At 42.9% G+C, this 20,518-nt stretch overlaps 1 protein-coding gene across 3 annotated transcripts in view; it reads left to right on the forward strand.

The window, feature by feature from the left end:
* Nucleotides 1–12,649, forward strand: part of KCND3 (potassium voltage-gated channel subfamily D member 3) — a 236,023-nt gene extending 223,374 nt beyond the window's left edge. The window contains exons 5-9 of one of the 3 annotated variants that reach the window (XM_054028737.1): nucleotides 423–515; nucleotides 5,627–5,683; nucleotides 6,344–6,400; nucleotides 6,750–6,997; nucleotides 10,891–12,649. In XM_054028737.1, the coding sequence (XP_053884712.1) occupies nucleotides 423–515; nucleotides 5,627–5,683; nucleotides 6,344–6,400; nucleotides 6,750–6,997; nucleotides 10,891–11,077 (642 nt within the window). In that variant the 3' untranslated portion in view covers nucleotides 11,078–12,649. The remainder of the gene's footprint in view (nucleotides 1–422; nucleotides 516–5,626; nucleotides 5,684–6,343; nucleotides 6,401–6,749; nucleotides 6,998–10,890) is intronic. The other 2 variants (XM_054028738.1, XM_054028739.1) reach the window with 2 other exon arrangements.
* Nucleotides 12,650–20,518: the final 7,869 nt, after the last annotated feature.

The raw sequence follows: 20,518 nt of genomic DNA on the forward strand, positions 1-20,518 counted from the left end.
AAACTCCTCACTCCCAAGCAAATCACCCCCTTCTCGGAGGCAGTAGGGTTTAGGGTGAAACTTTGTGTAGCATTGCCATTCTGAGCTTTCAAAAATCATGACTTTTTTTGAAAAATAATAAATGGTGGGTTCTGTTCCTTGCCTTCTTTGGGCCACACTCTGGTCATGTTTCCAAGCTCTTCTCCACAACCACAAAGGGCTACATACTTCCCTTTTTTTTAAAATGGAAGCCGAGATGCTGACCTGAATCCAGGAGCTAGGTCTTTAAGGAAAACACCAACTCCCAAGACTCATGATAAAAACATGAGAGTTGGCAACACTGGAATTGTCACCTTTCCCCCACCTCCTCCCCTGTACAATCTGACATGGTTGTTCTCCTTATCCCTGTGATTTCAAGCCTGATTCTTCCTCTGGTTGTTTAGGGATCTAGTGATGATGAGCAGCACATCAGCAAATCCACCTCGCTGATCGAAAGCCAACATCACCACCTGCTGCACTGCCTGGAAAAAACAACTGTAAGTAGCAACAGGACCCTTTCTAAATCTGATTAAATGCTTTCCTCCTGGGTCCAGGCTTCCTTTGGAAAGGACGTGGGTGCAGTATGCTCCTCTAAAGCAGCGCATGCACTCACAAACACACATCCCCAGTGGGGATAAAAATATGTGTCAGTGAAGTGACGGGTCCTGAATCTCAGAAGTTCCCTGGAATATGCCACACGGAGAGAGATTCACTTTCTTTTTGTGACTTGCTTAACAAATAAGCATTGGGCAAAATGCTAACAGTGTAAATCTGTGTAAAAGGACAAACAGCTGGATTGCCCTGTGCAGGCATTTACACCAGTGCACAGTCAGTGCAAATCACTAGCTTTCTGATTGGGTAGCATTTCACTGCCTCCTTGCACTCACTTAGCAACTGGTGCAAATGCCAATACAGACTGCAGGGCAAGCAGCCACTGTGGAGCAGAGAAGCAGCCTGTAATAACCAAAGAGACAGACTTGCGGGAGTAGGCTTTAACCATGGTTTCTGAACTAGGGCTAAACTCAGTTTGTCCTTAGCTACACTTGCAGTTAAAGTGCATATATCACAGGTTCCTCTGACCCCATTGCTCACACCCACTACCAATGATGTATAGGATTGCTGCCATGAAGAGGGCTACCGTGGGAAGCTGATGCCAGCAAATTCTAAGCCACACGTATACCCTACCACAAATAGGCCGGAGAAAACAACAACTGGGCCATTTAAAGGGAGAAGATGAGCCTTTTTAATGCGATTTAGTGACACCATGCATGTCTTTCCTGACAAGCCTCAGTTAAAGGAACATGTAGTTCATCTGGAGGCCAGTCAAGTGGATTCTACTATAATGACGTTTCACTCATGCACTGCATGGTGCTGGAGTAAGCCCCTAGGAAGTGCTATTTTTTAATTTTTAAATAGTTCTGTAAGCAGAAGTCCCTGGAAAAATGGCAAACAGTTCTTTATCTCATGTACATTTTATTTCCAGCTTTATATTCACAGGCGATTTGTGGTAAAGGGATATATTATCTATATTGTGTATCATGGCTCATTCTGGAAAGACACCAATGGGTTAAGACCTGATAAGATGTATCCCTTTCCTTATCTGCATCCACCATCAGATATGCCTTTGATTTCTGACCTGCATACATAGTCTCAATTTCACAGTTTGGTTCCTAGCCGGAAAACACCATGTAGGTTTCAAAGAGCACCTTGGAAGAAGACCACTGGTTAAATACCTATAGCAACTAAATCCCGCAGGTCCTGAAACTCATCATGATGAATTATGAAGCTAATCATTCCAGTGCTGATGCACTATATCAGTGACTGTTGGTTTCATTTTATAGTATAAGTAGGGTGACCAGAAAGCAAATGTGAAAAATCGGGACAGGGGGTGGGGGGTAATAGGAGCCTATATAAGAAAAAGACCCAAAAATTGGGACTGACCCTATAAAATTGGGACATCTGGTCACCCTAAGTATAAATCCGAGCTTGTCTGTCTTTCTGATAACTCTGTATGTTGCATTACAAGTAGATATTTCACAACCTGACTCTTCAATTGTTTAGAATTCTGTACTTACCCTTAAGCTTTAAATAGTATATTTCAAATATGGCTCATATCATGTGATTGTTACTACACCTCTACCCCGATATAATGCGACCCGATATAACACGGGTTCGCATATAGCGCGGTAACCCCGGGGCTCCGGCAGCAGGCCTCGGGCAGTGCTTTAAAAGGCCCGGGGCTCCCCGCAGCAGCCAGAGCCCAGAGCTCTTTAAATCGCCGCTGGAGCCCTGCTGCCGCTACCCTGGGGCTCCAGCAGCAGGGCTCTGGCGGCGCTTTAAAGGGCTTGGAGCTCTGGAGGCTGTGGGGAGCCCCGGGCCCTTTAAATCACCGTCGGAGTCCTGCCGCCGCTACCCTAGGGCTGCGGCAGTGGGGCTCAGGTGGCGATTTAAAGGGCCTGGGGCTCCCCGCGGCCCTGGAGCCCTGCCGCCGCTACCCCGATCTAACGGGTTTCACCTATAATGCAGTAGGGATTTTTGTCTCCCGAGGACTGCGTTATATCAGGGTAGAGGTGTAGTACAAAGTGCTATAAATTTGCCTGGTATTTTCCAGAAATTAAAAAGACAAGATTCCTGTCCCAAAGCATCCACCATGTAATGTCTGGATCCTGCAAAGTCTTCCACATATGCTTAACTTTACACACTATGAGGAGTTCCACTGACTATTAGTGAGTAAAGTTAGGGTTACCATCATTTAATTTAAAAAAAGGAGGACACTCCACGGGGCCCCTTCCCCGCCCCAACTCCGCCCCTTCCCCGCCCCTGCCTCTTCCCCAAAGTCCCCGCCCCAACTCTGCCCCCTCCCCTGGATGCTCCACCCCCTGCTCCTCCCCCTCCCCTGCTTCCCGCGAATCAAATGTTCACAGGAAGCCTGAAACAGGGAGGCAGCAGGTAAGCTGGGGCTGAGGCTGGGGTAGGGGCGGGGCGCGGCGCAGCCCAGTCCGGCCGAGCGGCTCCCTCTGGCGGCCGGCCGGCCCAGGCCAAGAGGCTCTGGCCCCGGCGTCTCCCGCCCAGCTCGGCTCGGGCCCTGAGGCGCTGACCCCGGCTGAGCACCCCCGGCCCCGCACCGCCAGCCCCAGCGGCCCCAGCCCCCGGCCGAGCACCGCCGGCCCCTCCCTCCCTATTTTCCCAGATATGTCCGGCTTTTTGGGATTTCCTCCCGGACGAAGATTTAAGGCCCAAAAAGCCAGACGTGTCCGGGAAAATCCAGACGTATGGTAAAGTTAAGCAAATCCGTAAATCATTGTAGGGCTCAGGCCTACATTAGACAATCTTCAGGAGAGATGATGATAGCCTCGCTCCAGAATTGTACTTTTCTCCACAATTACTCCCCCTGATTTCAGTATTTGTGGTATAAATTGCAGTGTGAGTAAGGCAAGAGCTGTCTGGCCCAAAATGAATGATAACAACAGACAATTGGATCCAAGGGACAGCAGCAGAGAGAGGAGAATGCAGGGCAGAAGACTTTCCTTGTATTTTCTCTTGTATTTTTCTGTATTGGCCCCAATTTATTTTGGCCAAGATGCCAGTGCAGTTAGGAACAGGAATATAGAGGCGTTCCTGCATTGAATAGAACCAAAGAGAGCCACAAAACGAAAGAGGTGAACTGTCCTGCCGTTGCATTCAGATATTTGTATCAGCTATTGAAAATTTTCTGAATTTTGATTTTTGGACCAAAAATGTCATTGCAATTTTGAATTTGGATGAACACTGGAGAAAAAAAATCCACAAAATATTTGCTGCATTTTCCCCCCCATTTCCAGTCTGCCCCAACCAGGATGAGATTGTCAGCAGTGTTGTCACATATTTGCGTATCACAGTTAGAGCTGATCAAATCATGAATATAACTATTTGAAAATAATGTAGTTGATGAATGACTGTAACCCACACACCTCCTGGGTGTAGTGTTCTGTCCCTTCTAGTGGAACTGAGCCGAAAGAGAGATGATTGAGTTTGCTCTACAGCCTTAGCTAGCAGCCACTTGGTTTCAGAGGCCCCACATTCAATCTCACCTGTTGTCAACTGCGGTCTGTTGGTGTTACAACAGCAAAAAAAAAAAAAAATCTGTCTTCAAAAAATGCATAGAGCTGTTTGATTAATGAAAACAGTTAATTTTGTTAACTACACTATTTGTTGGATAATGGGGAAACAGAGAAGATAATTAACAACTTAAATAATTTACCAAGTGTCAAGCTGGATTCTTCATCACTGGCACTTTTTAAATCAAGATTGGATAATTTTTTTTAAAGATCTGCTCTAGTTCAAAAGGAATTATTCTGGGGAAGTTCTATGGCCTGTGTTATGTAGGAAGCCAGACTAAATTATCACAATTGTCCCATCTGGCCGTGGAATCTCCGAATTGTTGAACAAACTCTTCACCGTAGTCATATAATCAGCTCTAATGATGCAAACACCACCAAGATTTTGTTTAAGGTGGGTTTATTTTGATTGTGGTTTTTTGGCTCTCTGCAACTCTGCTCAGCATTAAGTGGCTGTTTAGTTCTTAAAGTCTGAGTGCTGCTGACCTGGAGTATCAAAGTTTTCAAAAAAGAGATTGTCATTCAAGGAGTCATATGCAGCATGTTTAGATTGTGGTTCTCAATGCATTAGTCAAAACAGCTCAATCAATTTTTGTGTTGAAATTCCTGTACTTCCTTGGCATTCTTAATCTATTAAGATATTATGCAAAAATGTCAAATTGCAGCATATGAATTCTTAAACACTGAAGAGTCATTTTGCAATGTTTCAAAGTTGCAGGTGGAATGGAATGAGGAATGATCCATGTGCCATGGTTACCAACATGTTTCAAAGGGCAAATCACCTTTCCTTAAACTAGACAGAGGGATTTTAAAAGTACATTTTTTATTTTCACAGTATCTGCAGTTGTCACTAGAATAAAGTCCTACAATTTAACAGCTGCGAATGGCCCTCAAATCTGGTGTATTAAAAGACAAAAGTGGCCTTGAGATGCTTCTGACAATCATAGCAAAAAATTCTTTGCTATGTTAACACAAGATTTTTCAGCTCTGTTCCCTACCCCAGATGTGATCGCTCTGTTCCCTACCCCTGACATTCATATCCTACGCTTTCGCTGGCTGCTGCCTGGGTTGAGACACATCCTTCAGCTAAAACCTTCCTTCTCTATTTCCACAAAGATCAACCAAAACACAGTCCCATTGCTTGGGTAACCCCTGATCCAGTCACCATACATTCCCAGTTGGGCAAGCTCTGATTTGTTTTATCCTCTGCTTCTGGCTCTCAACAAATAAATAAAATAAAAAATGAACAACAGCTGTAAATCGCCTTGCCCTTCCATTCTCTTTTAGAAAGAGAAAACAATTAAAGTGCAAGGTTCCAGAACACTATGTTAAGAAAGAAAGAAAAATCTGATTTAGCAAATTAGTTAAGGAAAGGCTCAATTGCCCATTCAAACTTGGGGTGCCAGATGGAATGCTGAGATTGAATGGATGGAATGCTGGGACTAAACTTTGGAATGCGGGAATGGACAATCAATCGTGTTTTTATCTTTTGTTGGCATGTTGTCCTGTAGGGATTGTCCTATCTTGTGGATGATCCCCTGTTATCTGTACGAACTTCCACCATCAAGGTATTTCCTTTTTAATTCAATCTGTTTTCTACAATCTCTGTGACACGTCAGAGTGTTTGTCTCCTTTCTTGTTATTGGTCCTGTTCTTGGGAGTTTGTGCATGTGGTTCATTTTTGCTAACTGATGCCTTTGTTTGCTCTAAGACTTAGTATCTGTTCCAATGAAAATTGATGGTTACCTTATCTGCAGTTCCCCCCTCCTTCCTTTCCAGTTCTGATAGGTAAAAAGCAAAATGTGTATATTAGGCATCTATGAATGTGTATGTATGCGCCTAGGTGTGTATAGACTTTGGCTCTTCCCTACACTGTCCTCTACTTATTGGTGCAAGAGGCACTGAAGTTTTCCATTCAACTTTAAAGTTCTAGGCTACCCAACTTTGCAGTTCTAGGATACCCTTTATCATCATTTCCCTCCCCCTAACTCTTCCCACTGGCAGCTTCCACCTTGACTCCTTTACTTCTGCCACATATAACTCAGCTGCCAGCCCAGCTTTGAATGGAACTGTAGGTGTGACATACCGTCAGGAATCGGCTTAACCAGCACACCATACCTAAACTTTCCAACTTGATGACCAATGGGTCCTGCTGCCATAAACAGTACACATCACAGCCTTATCCCCAAACACAAAAGACAGTGAGTCTGACTCTCCTTTCTATACAGGTTTATAACAGGGAGGCACCACAGACTTCACCAGACTCACTTCAGGGATACAGATGTGTAAGTGAAAGGAAAAATCAGGCCCAAACTATTTATGGATATGGAATGTGTAAGCCAGCTGGTCCTGACAGGCTGTTATGCCTCTGCCGTAGCTTCTCTTATTCCCATGTTGTTGTGGGGGAGCAAATACGTTCTCTTGGTTGCAGTGAGTAAGGGGATGAAGTCATCTCTTTTCTGGTTGTTGTTTGCATTTTTAAATCTGGGAACTGTCTAGTGCAAGCTGTTTCAGGCACAGGGGCAGAGAGCTGAGGGGCTGACCTGTCCCGCAATAGCAAAAGGTGTTCTTGAAAACGAACCACCTTAGGGTAGCTAATGACGAGAGTGACACTGTTGTTCTTTTCCCTGCCAGAACCATGAGTTCATAGATGAGCAGCTGTTTGAGCAGAACTGCATGGATAACTCAATGCAGAATTACCCCTCCACTCGCAGCCCCTCATTGTCGAGTAACAATGGCGGGTCCACCTCCTGTTGTTCCCGACGCAACAAGAAGACGACTCATCTTCCCAACTCCAACGTGCCAGCCACTCGCCTGCGGAGCATGCAGGAGCTAAGCACGATACACATCCAATGCAGTGAACAGCCATCACTTACAACAAGGTACAGCGAGCAGGCCCTGGGTGCTGACTGCTGCATGCAAATCTGCTAAGGGTAATGTCCATCTGAGATGAGTTTAGTTTCTACCCCCTCGGCCCAGGAGAAATGGGTCCCCCCTGGGACTCTCTAACTTCCACTTCTACTAATATGGTCCCAGGAGAGGTGGCTCCTGGATGCTCTGTGCAACTCCTATGGACTTAGCCCAGAGGAAGCTGACCCAAGTTCTAGCTTAGCTCTTCTCCAGCCAGCTTGGACCCAAGAGAGGCGACTCCCAGCTGAGGCTCCCATTGGTTCAGCCTCAACTGTAACCCGATTGCTCCAGCTCATGCAGTACCATTCTTGCAGCCCAGCTCTTATTTGGTTGACCAGTGGGAGGCAGCTCTCAGTTTCTACCAATTTGGCCAGAGCCGTGTGCTCGGTCATGAGCAATGCCAGACGGCATTGGTTCCAGGCAATCTGTATGTGCTGCATAAAGTACAGAACCTTCTTCACACTGCACTCCTATACTGACTTGGCCTGCTAGGGAAACTGACTTCTTTGAGTTAATTGTCCACCGCTGACCAAAGGGTCAGAGCAGCCGAGGTGGGAAGAGAAGAGGATTTTCAAAATGGGTTGAGTTGTGCTAATCTAATGTGCGATTAGTAACATATGTGGAGAAAGGTCTCTCTTTCGATATTGGATTTTCAAATGGACTCTCCTTTTAAAAATAATTCAGTGCATAATCAAGGCATCATCATCACGGTAGTTGAATGAACTTCTGAAGTCCTCTCCCTGTGCCCTGCCAAACATCTTGTGCATTAGGGAGCTTTGGAAAAGGGGAGGAAGCAAAGACTTGCATTTGAAATAGTAACTCCAGACCTCCCCCTGATTCCAAAGTGTATGGGAACTATTTTACCCACAGCAGAAATGCAGCTGCCTCTGGGACAAGGAGGATGCACCTATTCTGCACCAGTGACATGATTCAGCAAGGTGTTTAAGTGAAGAATAATGTATCAAATGGAAATGAGAAAGGGAATAGTGTGAGAGTTCATTCCCTATGGCTCTTTCAACATTAGTTCAGTATTTCCCAAAGGGTGGAGGTACCCCCTTGGCAGACAGGAAGGATAAGACTGCAGGAAAGGACAAGCGTCTCAGTTGTTTCCTACAATCTTCCATTAAAAAAAAAAAAAAAAAGTACATGTCCAGCTATTATGGTTTTAAAGAAAACCTTGAAAAGGTTACTCAAGTGTAATCAACATATGCTTGAGTCTGCAGCAAGCCTGAAACAATAGCTCTAAAGAGTATGAACTGCTCTGTTCATTTCCATGGGTGCTAAAACCCATTCCAATGACGACATTTTAAATGTCAAAACTGTTACCAGATGAGCAGTGACATAGCTATGATGAAGATCTGTACCCTCTACTGCGAGCAGCCACTCCTGATGGGTTGGGCTTTAAGAACACCTGGAGAGGTTGCAGTGGGAAGGAGGGACTGGGGATTCTTTTAATTTTCCTGAAGCGGGGCTCAGTTTTCTAAAGGTTTTAGAAACTCTGCCTTAGCCTCTTCAGCTGTGATTGGGGCTCTGGCTACTCTAGAGAGCTTACAGCAGCAGAGCTGCACCGAGGCAGTGGCGCCACTGGAAGTTCTCTAGTGTAGCTGCTCTCCCGTCAACTTAATTAATTCACTCCCAACGAGCGGCGGCAGCTATGTCAGCATGAGAAGCTCTCCCACCGGCAGAGCGCTGTCCACACCAGTGGTTAGGTCGCTGTAACTTATGTTGCTCAGAGGGAAGAAGGTTCACACCCATGAGCGACCTAAGTTATATCGACACAAGTGGTAGCGTAGACAGTCTGGGTGGGGTTAGTGGTTTACCGACACTGGATGGATTATTACAACAATCTGTAACCCACTAACCCCACCCCTTTATGTTCCTATAACTGCCGACGTGTTATAACAGGTCACTCTACCTTGAGTGGTCCCTTACAATATATGCTAACTACTTATGCTAAACAAGCTGTTCCACCTTGTATTTAGCTGTGGCACTGGGAGTACCGTTCCCAGGCCTGACGCAGAGCTCTGTGTGGCTGAAAGCTCGTCTCTCTCACCACCAGAAGTTGTTCCAATAAGATACATTACGTGACCCCCCTTGTCGCACAGAAGTACCCAGACACTTGAGACATCTGGACAGAGCCTCTTGGTGAGTCAACCTGTAATAACAGCGGTGACTTTCCAACAGGGAGCCCTTTATATTTTGAAAGGACAAGCCCTGTGTTTAAAGCAAGCCTGTTGGGCTGGTAACAGAAGACTCCTGCAGTTATGCAGATGCACAGAAAACAGACCTATCATTTTCCCTCGGTAATTAATTATAGGATGCAACTGATGCAGATCTTATAGGAATGCTCCCAGCTGCCAGATCCTCAAGACTAGTGCAGGGGAAACAAGTAGAAAAGAGAAAGGGATGGAGGCTTTGAAAGGAGAAATAAAACTGCATGGAAGTTTAAGCCTGTGGCTAGGGAGCCCTTATGGACTCATAAGACTTTGGACCTGGTTCTCCTCTCACTTACACCAGGTTTACACCACTATACCCTGGTCCAGTGGAGTGACAGCTGATTTCCACCAATAATGAGAACAGAATCAGGTGCAATAGCTGCTAAAGGAAGCAAACCAAGAAACAGGATACAGGGCCAGATTCTTTTCTGGCATCAATGGGCCTAGCTCCATTGTAATCAATGGACTTCCACAGCTTTACAGCAACTAAGGATCCAGCACCATGACTCTCTGCATTACATATTCTTTACTGAGGTCTGAGGGAGCGAAAGGCTTCTAAGCAGTAGGAGAGGGTGAGCTCTGACTTGTGTGATATCCACTTTTGAGCTGCTACCTCACTTTCATTCATTATAGTCACCACCGCTGCTGAAAGCGGAGATGACCACTCCCACCGCTGCGCTCACCCCCACCTCCAGACTGTTTTGGGGGAGTGGGGGGGACTTCTGTTGTGCAGGCCCTCTCTCGCCCCGTGCCCAGGCCTGTGTGTATCACAAAGCATCCCTGTCCATTGCTGTATTCTCCCACTGAAGCGGATTTGATTGTTCAGCTTTATTTTATTTTTTGAGTTGGGCAACGCTCCAGTGAGTGTTTAATCACAATTCTCAGAGGCCCCCGGTGCCTACGCTGAGATGGGAGAAACGCAAACTCACTGCATGAGTCACTTGAAACACAAGCATTGCACAATGCATTAGAATGGTGCATAGAACACACAAAAAGATGTGCACACCCCAGCAGGTAAGAGACTGGTTAATTCAGCAGCCATAACAGAGCCTGAAGCAAGCTGCCTGAAGCTAAAGAAGGCCATGCTGAGGTATGTTTTCATTACCAAACCCCTTACCTGCTATGAAACAGCTGCAGCCAGCACTGGGCCCTCCATTGGAAGGCGCTTTGGAGTTCCATCTACCCAAGTGGTTAGAGTCACTGAAAAACACCCCCATTTCCTTCAAGGAAAAAAATACTGGGTTGCATTTGAATAACCAGAGGGGCGATTAAGCAGGCTTGGTATTAACAGGAATATAGGAACTGGCATACTGGACCCAATCAATAGTAACATCTGGCCCAGTATCTCATCTCCAACAGTGGCCAGCACCAGAGGAAGGTACAAGAAACCCTGAGAAGTCTGAAAGACATAACCTGTCCACAGGCGAAGTTGCATACCAAACAGGGAGCAGTTAACAAAGGTTGGTGTTAATCAGGGGCAATTAAGGATGTCCAGTGGTAATCAGGGTCTAGGGGGATTGTTCGGTGATTGCTACTGTAGCTGGTTTTCAGCGCCCTTCCTTCAGAGGCATACAACACCATGGAGGAGCAGTTGCCTTTGTCACTGACTCTTGTTTAAAAAAAAAAAAAAAATCCCTTTTGTTTTCTAGTCGTTCCAGTCTCAACATGAAATCAGATGACGGGCTGAGACCAAACTGCAAAACCTCCCACCTCACAACAGCCATCATCACTATTCCTACCCCACCGGCACTGACACCAGAAGGAGAGAGCAGCCCTCACCCCCCTACGAACATTTCCACCACATGCAGCAACATAGTCAAGGTCTCTGCCTTGTAAGGTGGTGTCGTTTGAAGGAAGCAGCTGGAATGCCAGCGTCTCTCCCCCTCCACACCTTCATGTTCCTTTCTTGCTGCAAATTGTGCCTGGATGGACCAACCTGACATTTCGTCATAGAATTAGTAATGGAGACCTAACGAGGCAGCTTTCTTCAAACTTGCATTCATGCCATGGACTGAGAACAGATGAGGAGCGGGAGGACAAGGTGGGTTGGAGAAAGGGTCTGTGTGCGCCCGCGCCGAGCCTTGTTCCAGGATATGAAGCAGAAAATTGTTTCTGGAGGCTAGAGAAAAAGAACCGTCATGGCAACAAGAAAGTCAATAAAGAAACAAATATAACACTGTGTATCTCGGCACCTTTTTAAAGGTTTTTAATGGATAATATTTATTCATGCGGAAATGACTGAAAAAGGTGAAAAAAACAATGTATTTTGTGATTTTTTTTCCTTCATGGAGCAGAATCTTTAATCAACCAAAATTACACATCTTTTTTTTCTTTTATAGAGAAAGATTTAGACAAAGACGACAGCTGTCACAGAAATCTATTTCCATTCCTCTGTATGTGTGTGTGTGTGTATATATATATGTATGTGTGGAAGAACCACATTGAAACGACACACAAGTCTGAGCACATTTTCCGGATTTGGTGCACAGTATCAAACTGATTGCACAAGCACAGTGGCACACGTGCACGCGCACACACTCCCACATACAAATAAATCGTTCACCCTGGATGGCATTCTTTACTTAGATGATTTTGTAACCGCCTTTTAAGTCAATACAGTGCAACTGCAAACAGTGTGTTTGTCTGCTAATTATTGTCTGTGAAAACATATTTGTGGAAAAAAAAAAAAAAAAAACAGGCTTTAGTAGAGTGTTAGTCCCACATGGATTTCTGCTTTCTCTTTTTGTTATCACTTACTTGTAAAGAGTGTGGCTAGACTACCAATTCTGTATTTTAAAAAAAAAAAAAAGTAGGAAAACTTTTTAAAAACCTGTACACACAAATGGCAAAGAAAGCACCAAACTCAACTGCACCAGATCATCAGAAATAGGATAGAATGTAACCTGTCATCTATGCCCATGCTTTTTTATATATATGCTAATATTGGACATGCAACCCATTGTAAATCGTAGCCAAGTAGTGTCTGGATCTAGACTTGATACAATTAAACCTGGAGCCAACCATTCGGCATGGACTGAGAGGGTATTTGGCTTTTTAACACAGTCCTGTGACTCCTATTGGCTTACCGATGGCATCTGGGTTGCACTGATGTGGTAGGTAAACTAGTTTAGCAACTTTCGTCCTCCGCTCCCAGAACAGGAGCTACAGTGTGTCCAGTTGAACAGGGGTTTGGAATACATGGGATGTGTTCTGGAACAGACAGCACTTTACTTTGCAGCTCTATTCTTCATCTGGGAAAAGTCACACACTTTTAGTCAACCAAAAACTGTAACTCTGTGTGGTACTGCCAAGCTTAATACTTCTGACTAGTTGTAGGGTGAATACTGACTGTTCTCCCTGAGATCTTTCTAGTAACAATATGGTCTTGAAATACAAGGACCTGACACAGTTTCCTTTCTAGATGACCGTTCTCCACTTGGAAAAATAAGTGGGAAATAATTGCTTATTCTCCTGCTACACATTCCTCAGACCACCTTTTCGTTATGGCTGCAAATCGTTAGCGACAGCATCTACTGATCCAACATAGTACATTCCATCCACAGACACAGATAGTATAACATAGTATTAATTGTCACGTCCAAATGCCTCAGTCAGGCTGAGAGCCATGTTGTGCGAGGTGCTGAACACACGCCTACAGGGACACAAACCCTGCTCCAAAGAGCTTACAGTCCAACAGATAGCTAGGAGTCATTTCACGCTTTCCTTCTCTCAACAGTAAATAGTAACTTTACTAATACATCACTATCTGCCACACTACTGGAAGCATAACCCTGGGTGATACAACAAAAGGATGGTTTTTTTTTGCCTCTCTCAAAATACATACTTATGTTATAGGACTTTAAATTATGCCCTATCAACCCATCTTGTCAACATTCCTACCTTATTATTCAGTATCATGTGGACTCAAATAGCTGTTGTGATAACCCAGTAACCTACTTAGAAACTTATCCCATTCGAGGAATGATAAAGCTACAGCTAAACATTCAGTAATGTCATAAACTGATGCCCCTTTGCTCCAGAGCTGGATAGCTCCCTGTAGTATATTCTCCAGCACTGGGTCCAGTCTGTTTTAAATCACTCGGGTGCTGTGGTTTCTTTGCTACTTTCCTTGGGAGGTTATTCTGTAGTTTAACAGATTTTACCATTAGCAATTTTTCTTGGCGCTTAATTTAATCGTTCCTTTGCTTCATTTTGTTTATTACGCCTCGTCATACCCCCCCTACCCTATCGAACATCTTCAGGCCTAAACAAAGCCCGATTCTCCATTGCCTTGCACCTTATGCCCTCATTTACATCTGGGCAAAGTAAGGCTAAAATGCTACCATGGTGGCTGGGAATGTATTACTCCCACTATGCGCTCAATTTGCATGGGTTTAAATGACCAGCTAGAGGGTGACAAAGAGCCAGGTGCTTCCCTTGTATTCTCAGCTCTGCCCTTCTCTTCCCTGACTTGCTGTGGAGTCTTAAACAAGGCACTTCATCTCTCTGTACCTCAGTTTCCCCCCTATCTCTGAAATGGAGATAATGACACCCACCCATGGAAAGCACTTTGTGTACAGTGAATTATTATTAATCAAAGTATTTCCTGGACATTCACAATTTTTGTCAGGGACATAAAGAAAAAAAACAGTGATTGAGGTTCCTCTCTGTAATTGTTTGGGCTCGGATTGCCAGGGTAGCCCATCCCTTTGCTATGTTCTGCATAGGAGAAATTATTTTTCTGCTTAATCAAAAGCACGTAGCAGAACATTTCTATCGTTATTTTAGCAAGTGCTGCCACACATAATCACTGGCTTGGCAAAGATCCTTGTGAAGAGAAAGCGGGGGGGGTCAAAAAGAGGGGGGGTCACAAAGATCCTTGTGAAGAGAAAGCGGGGGGGGGTTGATTTCAATAGTTTATAATGGAGGCATTAGCCCACTTTAATGCTCATCTGAACAGGATTGGGGCAAATCTGCCCATCTGTAAATAACTCTATACAGAACTCCCTGGGTTACACAGTGCAACAATAGCCTTGTAGTGAATGCACTTTGCGATCACTGAAATAGCACAGATCGGAATGAATCCACATGATATGTATTATATCCTACTGTACATATAGCATCCTTCAAATGCTTTACTGATAAACACAGAGCTGCAGAAATGGCTCTGTCTCTCTGCAGGAGAAACGGAGAGCATTTGTTTTTGATAAGCACAGGAATTGCTTGGCAGTCATGCACTCCCAAGGTAATGAAAGGGAACTGACTTGATTAGCTTATGTGAACATACAAAACATTACTGGAGATAAGGCCAAACCAAGCCCCACGTTTTGAGCACTCTCAGACATAGGTTAGTTTAGATCAGGCCTGGGATCCAAATTTTAGGGCTTGGGCCCCTGTTGCCTTCACTCAAGTTGTTCTGTCCTCTAACCAGTCCTTTTTCCATCCCCACCTCCATGCATAGAGAAGTTATAGCTACATAACCGGCAATTGCCTGCACCAACATCCCATTTACCTGAGGCACATGGAATGTGGTTTCTTCAGGGGTGGCTCTGCATGACAATATATACAGTAGGAGAGGGAATGTAGAACTGTAACGATTGTGTTCATGAAGGACACCTGGAACATAGCAATCTGACAAGTAAATCCAATCAAAAAAATGCCAAACTTTCTCCACAATTTTTTTCCTACTTCTTTCCAGAATTTCTTGTGAATTTTTTTTGTTTTCTCCATGAAAAACCAAAATAATTTGATCATTTATATAGGGGAAAAAATCATGTTTTCTTTTTTGGGCAACAAATGTCAAAGGAAACAGTTTTCTTTGAAAATTTGTTTCCTTTGCAAAGCCATTTTTTGTAGAAAAAAGTCTCAACAAATTTTCACTCAGCTTTACCGATGAGTCTGTTCTCTTCTCACCTGGCATAGGGTTGCTGCTTATAGCAGAACTGTATACATTCTAGGAGCAAACATACCCATTGCAAATGACTAGTACATCCCTCTGCCCCAGACTTTGAAATCAAGCTACTCTCTTTGAAACCCTTCTCGCCTGTTTCCCTAAGAACCTTCAAGTCACTCAAAGAAACTGCCACAAAACCTAAACCACTGTACATAGAAATTAAAGATGAAAGAGACCCTTTAGTCCAGCCCTTGCCAACACACAATTCTTCCCTTTAAAATATTTCCCAATACTTTTTCTAGACTAGATATAAATCTCCCCAGGGACACTGCTTCACTTAAGAAATTATTTCAGCCTAATAGATCTCAAAGTCAGGGAGTTTTCTCCTGATACAAAGCCATAATTTTCCCTCCCTTATTTTTCATTCCATTACTCCTGATTATTTCCCCTTTCACTTGCTAAATAGTCCCTCCCCGCTCCTTGAACGTTAGCTGTGCACAAACATCTAAAGCATATAAAGTCTTGTCTTTGACCAGCAAATTCTAATGCAGGAGGTGGCTTTTGGGTGACAAAGGATTCATATTTTAAAGGTAAATTGGAAAAATTATTATAAAATAAGTTTGCAATTCTAAATTCTTAACAGAAGCAGCTTACCCGCTGAAAAACTGCATTTCTATTTTCAAACACTGGGAAATCACTATTTTTTATGGTGTTCAGAGCTGCCAAAACCGAATTTAAAAGTTGCAGGTTTTCCCTGAAATAGCTGATGCCACCATAGCATTATGAACCAGCTCTCACTGCTCTGATTTACATAAATGGGGTGTGGGGGGCAGCGGGTTCTACCAAGAGCTCAGATATTGTCGGCTCAGTAGAGGAGGAGGTGCTTTCTCAAGTATTTTAGATGTAAATCCATTTGTAATCATGTTGTCTGTTATACATGTTCTAATACTGATTGGGGATCTTAAAAATCATGTTTAACTGATGGTTTGCAGTGTTCCCTGTAAAACAGAGATTAAAATGGGGTCAATGTTGGATTAAAGCGGAGTTACAAACCAGCATGCAGTGACTCAAGAGCAACACTAGTTTTGAATAAAAAGCCTTATATACTAGGTTTAACGCTTGGTTGAATAATAATATTTGCAACTATTTTTTTCCACATCAATTGTATTTGTGGATAATTAGTCATTATTCTTCCACACTGGAAAGCTCTGTAGCGGATTAAATATTTTTAATTATTTGGCAAAATTTATTTTTGATTGTTTTCTCTGACATTTTGGTCAACTGCACTGAACGGTGTGACTTCAGAACTGAGGTTACGAGCCTAACAATTAATGATGCCATAAATGGTTAAACTTCCTTCCTCATTAGGATTTCCCTCTAGATCCTTAAGATTAATAATGAGATGCAATGTGGTTTAATGATTAAAATTGGGGACTTAGGATCAGGGTGCCTGATTCTATGCCTGACTCTCTTGCTGAATCACTGTGTGACTTCAGTCAAATCCCTTTTCCTCTCTCTGTCTCAGTTTGCCCATCTGTGAAATAGGGATGATAATACTTTCCTGTCTCTCAGCACTGTTGTCAAGTTTAATAAATGTTTGCAAAGTGCTTTAGAGATCCCCCAATGACAGGGACTAGAGGCGGGAAAAGATTTATTATTTATATTTGGGATACAAGACTGTGCCAGAAAGATTTCAGGTTATCAGTCAACCACACCACACAAAGATGTTTGTGAAAAATTCCTGCTATAGTCTTGTTTTCAGTCAATAGTCTGTTATTTTTGTATGTATGTGTTATGTGTTTCTTCTCCTAAGTTTTGAACTGGCACTAGTCATAGCAGGTCATATAGCTGTTTGGGTGAGAGGTTAATAACCATACAATGCTCTTCTCAGTTCCCTGTTGCAACCATAACTGGAGTTCCAGCTGGTATCTTGGACCAATGAAATATTTTACAAAACACATGTGATGGTATATTTTTGATAATCAGTGAGACATTCCAATGCAATGGTGTTTTCTTTAGAGGTTTTATGTTATGAGAAACGCTCGCCCTTATTATTTTCTATTTTCGTACTATAAATGGGCTTTGCTTACAAACATCACAAATGACAGACAAAATGTACTGTACAAAACGGCAGGTAGGTTCATTTGAGAACACCCTTCTCTAAAGAACTCTAAGTTTCTGTTGTCTTCTTTTTGAATTGTAGTGCATATGTTGAAACTTGTATATCATTTACAGTATTGAGTCTTGTGCCACTGCTGTACCTGATGTATCCAATCTGGATTAAACAGAGTATATGCCACAAATACTAAGATCATGCTGTAGATTTCTTTTAGAACAAGTTTTTTTTTTTTTTTAAAGGCATGTTGTCTTTTTTTTTAAACATTAGTACAACTAAGGTATTTATGATACATAAAAATGTCAGTTTAAACATAGTTCCCTTTCTTCTATTACCAGAGTTCATCCATCCAGAAAGTTTGTTTTAATGGGAATAGCTTTTGAAATGATTTTTTTTTTTTTTAATAAAAATCTGAAAGTCTGAAGTGCTTTTCCCTAGCCCAGTTTGCATTCTTTTTCTTTCAAGGGGCAGTGTTCCTTGCAGACCAACAACAGCGCTGTACTCTACTACAAATGGATGGCAATGGCTCTAGTATAGGTAACAAGATGCTTTGGAGACCTTCCCTTAACATGCTTTTGGGGGGGGGGGGGGGGGGGAAGAGCCAAGGCTACTGCAGAATTTCCTTTGACTTCATGAAAAGAAATCGAACCTGTCAGCACACCCTCTGCCCCTCCTTCTGTATTTACTTCCCTGTAAGCAGTCAAAAGTTTTTATTTCTTTTCATTGCCAATGAAAGACGCTTACAAGATTTTAGGCCATGCTAAACACCATGGATATCTTTATCAGAAGGCTACCATATGACTCGTTAGCTTGACTTGGTCATATCAACTCTTAAGCATATGGTACTTTGTTTCCCCAATTATGGAGTTATAAGGACAGCTGCTAATGGCATAAAAAGCTACAGTGAATTTCTTTCTCCCTTTAGATGGTGGAGAAGGATTAAGTTCCCATGTCAACTATATTGTAGCATTATTAGCATCTCACACTTCATTTGGTAACAGCCCATACACACCAGTACAATATTTATCTAACACCTATTGTAAATGTAGTTGGAATGTTGCAAGCACTTGACAGTAAAACCTCAGAGTTACAAACTGACCACTCAACCACACCCCTCATTTGGAACCGGAAGTACGCAATCCAGCAACAGCAGAGACCAAAAAAAGCGAATATAGTACAGTACCGTGTTAAACGTAAACTAATAAAAATAAAGGGAAAGTTTAAAAAAAGATTTGACAAGTAAGGAAACTGTTTCTGTGCTTGATTCATTTAAATTAAGATGGTGAAAAGCACCATTTTTCTTCTGCATAGTAACATTTCAAAGCTGTATTAAGTCAATGTTCAGTTGTAAACGTTTGAAAAGAACGACCATAATGTTTTGTTCAGTTACAAACATTTCAGAGTTACGAAAAACCTCCATTGCCGAGGGGTTAATAACTTCTGAGGTTCTACTGTAGTTCTTGGAGACAAAGTCCAGACAAGCTTCCCTTTTCTGTCATGCTAGGCAACTTCTCAATCACACAACTCTTCAAGAAACTCCTCTCCTTATTTAGGACCTGACCCCCGTACTGGGGTCAAGCGGTGGAAACGGGCTCAGGCTCTTAGCCCTTAAAAAAAACCCATCCCTGAGTGGGTGCATACATACAGTGTGTGTCTTCTACCTTTCCACGCTAAGCTTCAGTTCAGAGGAATACAGCTTCACAACAGTGCAATACCATTCCCATGGTCTTCCAGCCCTGATCAAAGCTGCAAGACTTTGCATAGTAGGTAATTTTTCAAAAGGCAACCTATATTTTCAGTTTATGGGCAAGGCCTGCTTGCAACTCAATTTCCAATGTACATGAGAGGTAGCATTTCCAGTCTCTATGAAAAGGGCAAATTCATTCAAACTAAATTTAACTGTCTAAGGACTAGAGGGAAATGGTGTATTGTGTGTACAAAATTTCTCAATCTTCCTTTCTAAGCAAAAGCTGCAAGTACTGGTTCCAATGGAGAAATTTATTTCACCATATGTCAGATGCATAGTCTGCCCTCTTCACACACACACACACACACACACACACCAGAAACCAACAAAGCAAAACAACAACTAACAACAATCCGAGAAGCACAAACTACTGCTTGTGCCCTTCTGATGCTGAAGCTGGAGCAGAGTGTGGAAAAGCAGATAGGGCTGCAGGATGCACATGAACAAATGCAGCAATTGCAGTATTGCTCACCTCAAGAAAATATGTTTGGTGTCAGCTACACAACTGCAGGAAAGGTTCAGAGGGAAAAAAATACTGATTACAAAATGGCTCCTACTGGAGAAAAATCTGGTAAAAGTGCATTTATACATATCTTGAAAATAGATCCTGTCCTAATAGCATTGTGAGATTCTCTTGCAACTCCTTCCCACTGATTTAAGAACTAAAATGACAAGTCAAAGAAGAATTTTCCTAACTGCCACTACTGCAAACTCCACACAAACTTGAAACTTCAGTGTGCCTTACGCCGCTGAAAGCATTACCCATAATAAAAATTCTGCAGCTGGAAGTTGGACATGAGTAGGCAAAACACAAAATACAAGCCAGTTTGCTTTCTCAGCTATGCAAAGGTAATAGTTCAAAAAAACGTTTAGCAATAACGCCAGTAGATACGACCTAAAGACACAAGGGAATAGCTATACTGCTTAAGAAGTTGCCTTTTTAAAACCACTTTTACGGTTCAAAAATAATATCACCCTTTTAGCATTGACTGCTTTATGAGTAAAGAACACGTGAAATGGAAAGACCTGCTGACACAGCCTTTGCAAGGGAACAGGAATGCAGATCGCTCAAGATGCAGCCCAATTCTGCATCCTCCTTTCCAGCTCATTAGAACTGGAACAAAAGAATTTATTGTTTTTAGAAACAAACATCACATCATAGTCTTTTCGACTAATAGGAAAACCACTCAGAATTGCATTATTGCTGTAGTGTTCATTTATCCTGATGCTACAGAGGAAAAAATACCTTATATAACTCAACTACCTTTTCTAAATTTTAACGAGTGTCATTCAATCAAAAGTTATACTGCACATAGCAATGATTCTTTGAACTATAAAGAGACATATTAAGGATGAAGAGTTCTCCTTGTGCATTGCTTTAGAAATGGCCGTTCTGATTCTGCAAGCTCCACACCTGCAGGATTCCCAAGCGCTACATAAATACGAACAATATAAGAAGAAGAACAATCAGAGCTGATTTTACATCTTAGCCACCAGTACAAAATCTCACCCCCAAAACTT

Source organism: Malaclemys terrapin, chromosome 4, assembly GCF_027887155.1.
Source record: "Malaclemys terrapin pileata isolate rMalTer1 chromosome 4, rMalTer1.hap1, whole genome shotgun sequence".
Taxonomy (NCBI): domain Eukaryota; kingdom Metazoa; phylum Chordata; order Testudines; family Emydidae; genus Malaclemys; species Malaclemys terrapin.